The sequence below is a fragment of the Rutidosis leptorrhynchoides genome, chromosome 1 (genome assembly GCF_046630445.1).
Source record: "Rutidosis leptorrhynchoides isolate AG116_Rl617_1_P2 chromosome 1, CSIRO_AGI_Rlap_v1, whole genome shotgun sequence".
Classification (NCBI taxonomy): domain Eukaryota; kingdom Viridiplantae; phylum Streptophyta; class Magnoliopsida; order Asterales; family Asteraceae; genus Rutidosis; species Rutidosis leptorrhynchoides.
In genome coordinates, this window is record NC_092333.1 from 663,326,726 (window position 1) to 663,334,883 (window position 8,158).

The 8,158-nt window shown below is 36.8% G+C and overlaps 1 protein-coding gene across 3 annotated transcripts; it reads right to left on the minus strand.

Moving 5' to 3' along the window:
• Positions 1 to 377: 377 nt before the first annotated feature.
• LOC139885878 (uncharacterized protein At4g26450-like) lies at positions 378 to 4,071 on the minus strand. Of its 3 annotated transcripts, XM_071869634.1 has the most exons (5): positions 2,657 to 4,069; positions 2,323 to 2,554; positions 1,644 to 1,824; positions 1,433 to 1,487; positions 378 to 555 (listed from the first exon to the last, which is right to left on the minus strand). In XM_071869634.1, the coding sequence occupies exons 1-5, from the start codon at positions 3,858 to 3,860 to the stop codon at positions 500 to 502; spliced, it is 1,728 nt and encodes a 575-aa protein (XP_071725735.1). In that variant the 5' UTR covers positions 3,861 to 4,069; the 3' UTR covers positions 378 to 499. The 3 variants fall into 3 exon arrangements, with proteins under 3 accessions (XP_071725735.1, XP_071725733.1, XP_071725734.1); XM_071869632.1 differs by having other exon boundaries at positions 2,323 to 4,070; XM_071869633.1 differs by having other exon boundaries at positions 424 to 555; positions 1,408 to 1,487; positions 2,323 to 4,071.
• Between the last annotated feature and the right edge of the window lie 4,087 nt (positions 4,072 to 8,158).

An 8,158-nucleotide genomic window follows, 5' to 3' on the forward strand; every position in this document is an offset into this window, starting at 1 on the left:
GAGGTAAATCAAGCTGATCTGGCGATCCGCTCATATAATGTCAATTAACTTACCCAACATCATAATAAATTAAGTTCTCGTACGTCGAACTGAGTTTACTAAACATATGAGTTGATCAGGTATACACAGACAGAACCACAAGCATAACAGATGTAAGGCATTAATGCATACTAGTTGGAGTCTATATAATCAAAACGACATTATAGGTAATTTAAACCAAGATGCATTAATCAAAAGAATCTAGAGCATACGATCAAGCACTAAAAACTTCCATTTCAAGGGAAGAGTGGAAAACATCAATGGATTTTGTCCACACAAGATTTGTCTTGTATAACAATTGGGATTACCAGCTATGCTAAATATATGAAACTAAACAATCCAAAAGTATAAGATGGCCTACTATTGAAGGAAACTAATTAATATTGGCATCATGTAATACAAATGAACATACCATACCACATTTCAAATTATCTCAGGGACAAATGTTATATGGATTGATCTAATAGCGCTTATTGTATCCCTGTGAAGGTTGCTGTTCCCATACTGGCACAAAACCTGGCAAACACCAAACAATTAATAAGTAATATGCAGATTAGAATTCAAATGGAATGGAAAAACCAATAATTTATGATACTTGAAAGGGCGGGTTGAGTCAATATGGTTAACTTGATCCACCATAGTGTTGTAGATCTCGTTTTATCTCGCCGAGATCGCGGCGAGATCTCGTTTTTGGAAGGCAATCGAGACGATTTGTCCATCTCGCCATTATTTATTGGTCAGCGGGGGAGATCTCGGTCAACGCCACATCTCGGATTTACTCGCTCATTTCTCGTAAAAATCTCATAATTTCTCACTCTTTTCTCGGATTTTCTCGTAAAATATCATAAAAATGTATATAAATACACACACATATCCGTGTATATATATATATATATATATATATATATATATATATATATATATATATATATATATATATATATATATATTAAAAAAACTAAATCAACGTTACTTATTTTAGACTTTTGGGTGACTTCTAAAATTTTGCTTTTTCATTTGATTCTTTCACTTGTATATATTTGACATTTTATCGGTAATCTATAACCCTAATCGAATTGTTTGAACAGATTGGTCTAGCCTATACTACGGGACTAGCACACCTACAAGCTATATTGTGATTGTGCTCGCATCAAGCACAAGGTCCATCCAAACAAAATTTCCATTTGTGGAACTAAAAGCTACATAACAGCTACACAAAACTGCAAGCGTCGTGAGTATACACAACTGATAGCACATGCATAAGCATGACGAAAAGATCAAAGCTTTCCGAGGTGTAATGATCTACTATATGCAATTATGAATGGTGACTATGAACAGTTTTTGTGTCAAATAAATAAACAATATTACCACTATAACTAAAGTTGTGGCATACTTATCGGTATTTCTCCCAGCGACATGTATATCGACTCATCATCATCAAGAATCCCCTGAAATAAGCATCAACCCAACAATTTATCAGTCAAATTCATAAGGAATTGTAAAATTGGAAGTGAGCAATAGTTACTAATTCACTAATTTCTATTATACCATAAGGGACTAAAGGCAATAAGGCATTAAGAAAGTTCAAGATTTAATGTACACACCTCTTCGTTTTGAAGGCTCATTTCATTAGGCATAGAATTAACACCAGTTGATACACTGGAATTAGGAATATCGGCGTCTAGCAAGTCTGACATCATAAGCCCGTAACCATCCTGACGCATGTCACTGACCCTCGGCATACTCTCAGGAAAACTCCCCAGATCTGTGAATATAGCTTCGTCCCTGTAGTATTAAAAAATTAATAATCATAAATAGGCTTCATAAATACAGATTTTTTTGTGCAAAACCAATCTATAGAGTAAAGATAAAATAAGCAATACTTGGCTAACAAGCGCGGTAAGAGTGCATCATGTTCACACATATAGAAGTAGTAGAGATCATATCTAGAATCACATTTATACATCTCAAATATGTGAAGAAACGCGAATGTGCATATTTCCAGGTATTTAAGTCCAAAATAGTCCAAGAACCATATTTAATGCATTTTCATCCGTTTTTCTTTACATATCTTCAAAGGTAAACCTAGTGGTTCTGCTAACTAAATCTGAATATGAACTTTTTAAAGTTTCCTTCCCGGAACCTTAGCCACCATCCTCTACATTAGATTAAACCAAAAGCTAATACGCTGCGGACTTACTATAGATGATAACTTTTGGAAATAATAGCTAATAAGACAGAAAAAATATTACTTATGTTACAAAAAGAAGTAAATTCACTTGCCTTCGCTCGGGATTATTGTTGTCATTTTGAACAGAATCACAATCCAAATCAATGACCTCCACCTCTTTGCCATCAGGTCCACGTCTGATATGTTTATCAGCTATACCACCACCACCACCACCACCACCACTATTCATGGTCAAATCAAAGTCAACAGAAACTGGCTCTTGCTTCGATTGTCCAAATGATGAAGATCCAGTCACCCGATTGGTGCCATGATTCTCATGTACATCTGAAACTCCCATCAAATTAAGGTCACAAATCTTAGAAGAACTAGGAAACAATTGTTTTTCTTCTACATTAAAGTTGCATTGCTGAGTAATTCCTAACCTACCCTGCAAGTAATCATTTGATTGAAGATTTGTGGAGGCCCGATCCCGATACTTCTTGGCTAATACTGCAGTATCGTTATTTTGCAGTGGTCGTTTTTCACCTCTGCCCAATACAGCTGAGCTGCTTCTAGTTAATTCATGATTATCCTTGTTTAATTCGTGCTCCGAGATCGAAGATCTTTGAGGAAACGATAGTGATCGTGCATGTAACCCTTGTCCAAATTTACACATAAGCTCCTCTTCAATTTTCGGTTCACGTTTCAATACTCGTTTTTCATCATCCTGCAAAGAAATCGAATTCCCAGATTCTCCAGATTTCAGGTTTGTGTTCTTGTTTTCGTCTCCGCTAATTAAAACTGGGTCACTTTTCGACCCCTTCGGAGCCACAGAAGAACGAGTTCTGGTTGGTACATTATTAAACCTAACTAGATTCAACAAATCACTTCTGTTGTTATTTGCAGCATCGTTGTTAGCTTCCTCTGACGATTCTTCTTTAACAATGACCGATTTTTCAGACTCTCGGTCGCCATCTTTCATCACCGCGTCATTTGTACTTGTATTTACGTTCTTATCGACACTTTTATCCTCAGACTCAACACAATCCCGATGTGAAACATCCGAAACTGGTGTCTTAACTCCCTCATTTTCATCACGCGATTGACTTTGTCGGTTCACGACTGTTTCTTCTAGCTTCCCTGCCTCGATACTTTTCGGTTTTTCACCCGACACCAATTTTTGCTCCTCACTAACACCATCTTTTTCTGATATTTGTTCTTCTGTAGATACAGAAACCAAATCACTATTTCCTTGTTTATCTGATAAACTCCATTTAATTTCACGATTCATTTCAGCCTTCGGGTCTTTAAAAGATCTCATTGGTCTGCTAACCCTAATTTCATCTCTTGAACCCGTTGCACTACCACTACCACTACCACCACCCACTGGAGTTTTCAAATTCTTATTTTGCCATTTACTATTACCCGAATCAGGCGGAATTAAACCTTTTGCAACTAAATAGTCAGCAGCTAATTTCCCAGCTTCCATAAAAACATCAATCCTACGTGGCGGAGGTGGCTGCCCCCTACCGAAACCACCGAGGTTATAATTCCGGTAACCAGGACCACCGGCAGCTACACCGCCGCCGAAACCACCGAATCCGTTGGGATTAGACCTAAATCCATTCGGAGGATTACGATGCTTTTGCATAATTCCTAATGTCTGATTTCTAAATTCTATCAGCTAATTAATTTTGCCCTAAAAATAGGGGAAATGAGATAGACTGCGTTTGACTATGTATTCCCAGCAGATATTATAACAATCAGATCAATCAACACATATACAAACGGGTAAATGTATATGTAATCGATTATACAAACACATTAAAATAGTCGCGAAATGTACAGATCCTGAATCATCAATTTCAGTTGTAAATGTTATATTAATTAGAAATTGAAATGATATGATAAATTGGAAGACCTAAATTTGACTAATTTTGAACAGATACTGGTGTGGGTATCCTTTTATGTTGACGTACATTTAGTGGTTGAGACGGAATTTATGGTCTGACTGTATATTTCTTTTCTGACGGCGTTAATATTTTATAACGGTGGGTTGTTAAAAACAGACACGGCGCATGTTTGGAGCAAGTTTCTTGGATTTTTATCTTCTACGGAGTAGTAACTAGCTTTTAATAAATAAAAAAACTCACATTAAGGAAAAAAACTTTGTCCTACGAGAGTTGATTTGGAAGATCCTTAATGGTAGAGGTATCCCAAGTAGGTATATAAGAGCTATTATGGACATGTACCAGGGGCGAAAACTCGCGTTCGGACGACAGTAGGATACACAGAGTATTTTCAGTAGAAGTAGGTTTACATCAAGGATCTGCTCTTAGCCCTTTTCTTTTCGCTTTAGTCTTAGACGACCAGTCTCATAGGATACAAGGGAGTATCCCTTGGTGCTTGATTTTTGCCGATGATATTGTCTTAGTATCGGAATCCCAAGATGAGCTAAACAGAAGGCTGGAGCAATGGAGGAATGCCCTGGAACAAAATGGACTTCGGATTAGTAGACTTAAATCGGAGTATCTTAGATGCGACTACGGGAGGATCGAAGATCACAATGATACTGTGGATATTCGTATTGGGGATCAGGTCTTACATCCACAGAATTCCTTTAGATACTTAGGATCAATGCTACACAAATCGGGAAGGATAGATGAGGATGTGTCTCACCGTATAAGAGTAGGATGGCTGAAGTGGAGAGCTGCGAAAGGGGTTTTGTGCGACAAGAAGATACCCCTTAAATTGAAGGGGAAATTCTTCAAGGTAGCGATTAGACCGGCCATGTTGTACGGATCGGAGTGTTGGCCAATGACGAAGGCCCAAGAGAGGAGGATGGAGGTGGCAGAAATGAGGATGCTTAGGTGGACGTGTGGTAAGACCATGTTAGACATGATACCTAATGGAATTTTTAGAAAGAACTTAAAAGTTGGGAATATCGTCAACAATATGAGAGAAGGACGACTTAGATGGTTTGGCCATGTAAGGAGGCGGCCACCCACAGCACCGGTCAGGAGAGTGGAAGCCCTCACGGTTGGCGGCGTAAGGAGAAGAGGTAGACCTACACGTAGGTTGGAGGATAGACTGAAGCTTGACATGAAGGAGCTTTTATTGACCGAGGACATGACTTCTGATAGAAATTTGTGGAGGAGTAGAATTAGGATTGATGACTAGGTTGTATATATATTTTATTTTATATTCTTATTTTTTTAATTTTCTATTTAGTTTTATATATTTTTATCGTATGCCTTTTTGCCTACTTGCTTTTTTGCTTCATATATGTTTGTATTACCAATTTTTTTTTTCACATACTAATACTTATTGTAGCATATCCCAACATGTTGTGTGCATTACATTATACTTATTTACATGCCTTATAGCACTATACCGTTACATGTTGCATTACATTATATCGCATTAAATTACACGTATTTACATTTAAATGCTAAATGTCTTTATGCTTACATAGTATACTTATATGTTTTATACTGCATATTATAACTACATGCTTTATACCTACATGCTTACATACACATTTTATACTTACATGGCTTGTTATACTTGCATACTTGACACTTACATTTTTCACTTATATGTTCTTTTACTTTACTTTGTTACATGCCATATTTACCTTTACATTTTTCACGGTAAGGTTCCTTTTATCTACTTTACTTTACTTGCATTTAGTTACTTCACTTAACGGATTTCATGGTTCTTCTGGCCGGAGGTCCTTAGGAAGCAGCCTCTCTGCCCTATAGTATAGGGAGGGACGACTTCTTTTACCCGCGGACCGATAGGTATCCTTGGGGGGAGGAATGACTTCCCTTTTACTCTAGGGTAGAGGAAAGACTGTCTACATCTAACCTCCCTCATACTCTACTTTAGTGGAATTGGGTATTGTTGTTGTTGTTGTTGTGAAATGGAAAAAAGCTAAAAGCTAATAAAATTAACATTTGAGAAAAGATTTCTAGCTTTTTGTCATTTTACACTTTATTTTAATTGTTTCAGCTACACTGCCAAATACTTAAATACATATAAACAGCTAACAACTACTACCTACTAGTTACAAGCTATCAGCTAACAGCAGATAAACAAAATAAACCATTTGATTGTGTGTTTCGCCGTATTTCCTTTATCATATGTTTTGTTGCCAATATGAATATGTGTGTGACAAACATACATAATAATGGTGCGCATATAAAGTTTCAAAAAGGCCCATGAGTTAAAAGCACATGATACTTGTAAGTAACTAGAGGGGGATGAAAAATTACTTAATACGTTTTAACACTTTTTCGATTGATCACCAAATTCGATTAACTTTGATCAACCAATTCAACTCAAACTTGATGTGTGTAGTGTATATGTTCAAAATGATAAATGAAGTAATGTAAAGAACATAGACACAAGGATTTATAGTGGTTCGGGTGGATGTTAATTAATCCACCTTAATCCACTCCCCGATTACACTAATCGGGATTTGTTGCTTCACTAAGCACTTTTCTCCAAACCCGGTGGAGATCCGATTTACAAGTCTTCAACTTCTTTGGTAGACAACAAACCTAATCTTTCTACCCTTTGAAAGATCAACTCCAACCTAGATCAACTTGTCTTCACCTTGGACAAGTATTAATCTCCAAATAAGATTAATCAACTTTCTAAGTCCCTTTAAGGAAATAGATCCCTAAGCTAACCTATGCTTCTACTAATTGAAGTCACAAGACTTATACACTTTGTAATGATGATCCTAAGACAATACTGGGACATACATTACACTAAGTAAACTCACAAGATTAATGATTTTGATTAGTGTGACGCTCCGTACAAAACCATCATGTACGAATCGTCAACAACAGGTCCATTACACGAATAATACTACATGCTGTTTTAAAACGAGTTTTGCATTCATGAAAAGACAACTTCAAATGTTTTACAAACGATAACGTGACACAAAGGTCGTTACAAAGCCATTATTCAAAATAACATAAGTTGCGAATGCAAAATAAAAGTTCCATGATTGATACATCTCTAAGTAATGTAGCGGAAGTCTAACACAGCGAGTCTGTAACAGCAAGTCTAACACCAAGACTATAACAGCAAGTCTAACAGCAGAGGCAATAACGTCTAAGCACCTGAGAAATACATGCTTAAAAAGTCAACACGAATGTTGGTGAGCTATAGTTTGTTTGTAATCAGTAATGTAATGTAGACCACAAGATTTCAGTGCTTCAACCAGCGTTTCAAAACAGTATGATAAAGTATATGCTTATCTGTGGGCACTCGGTAACTAACTTAACGTAAAATAAATATCACCCCCTAAAATGTACACTTGGTTAGTGCGTATGTCCTCGAAGTATTAAACACCCGTTAAATGCTAGCGCGACTAGCCCGAGTGGGAATGTCAAACCCTATGGATCCATATCTAATATTCGCGTTCACCGGTTCAAAAACCAATGATTAAACGTTACCGTGCTAAGGGGAATCTTTGTGCCGTTATATAACCCACACATATATAAAGTTTAAGTACTCGTGTCTAGTATGTAAAACATAAAAAGCGCATGTATTCGCAGTCCCAAAAATAGTAAAGTAAAAAGGGAAGCTATAACTCACAGTGAATAAGCAGTAAAAGTCGATATGAAAAGTATGCAGGTAGTAAGTCGGTCCGAAAGGTCGTCAACCTAAGTCAAAGGTCACTAAGTCGGTATATTGTCCCCAAGAGTTTAAAAGTGAATAAATTAAGTCTTAAGTATCATCATCATCATTATCATCATACGTAAAAGATAAAGTAAGTTTTCAACAAGAATAGAGATCGAAACAAAAGACTGACTTCGGACAGCTGCTACGACCTCTATACAAAACGAAAAGACGCGTGGTCAGTGGCCAAGGCTTTGTATGTGAGTCCTCTAACGCTGTCCAATTTTCAGATCCTAACTCGATGTCGTTTGA

Excerpts from the sequence above, each read along its gene's own strand:
- LOC139885878 (XM_071869632.1), bottom strand. The coding sequence starts at position 3,860 with ATGCAAAAGCATCGTAATCCTCCGAATGGATTTAGGTCTAATCCCAAC. Across the intron at positions 1,825-2,322 it reads AACAATAATCCCGAGCGAAG|GGACGAAGCTATATTCACAG; the intron begins GCAAGTGAATTT and ends TTAATACTACAG. Across the intron at positions 556-1,432 it reads GCTGGGAGAAATACCGATAA|GTTTTGTGCCAGTATGGGAA; the intron begins GTATGCCACAAC and ends GGTGTTTGCCAG.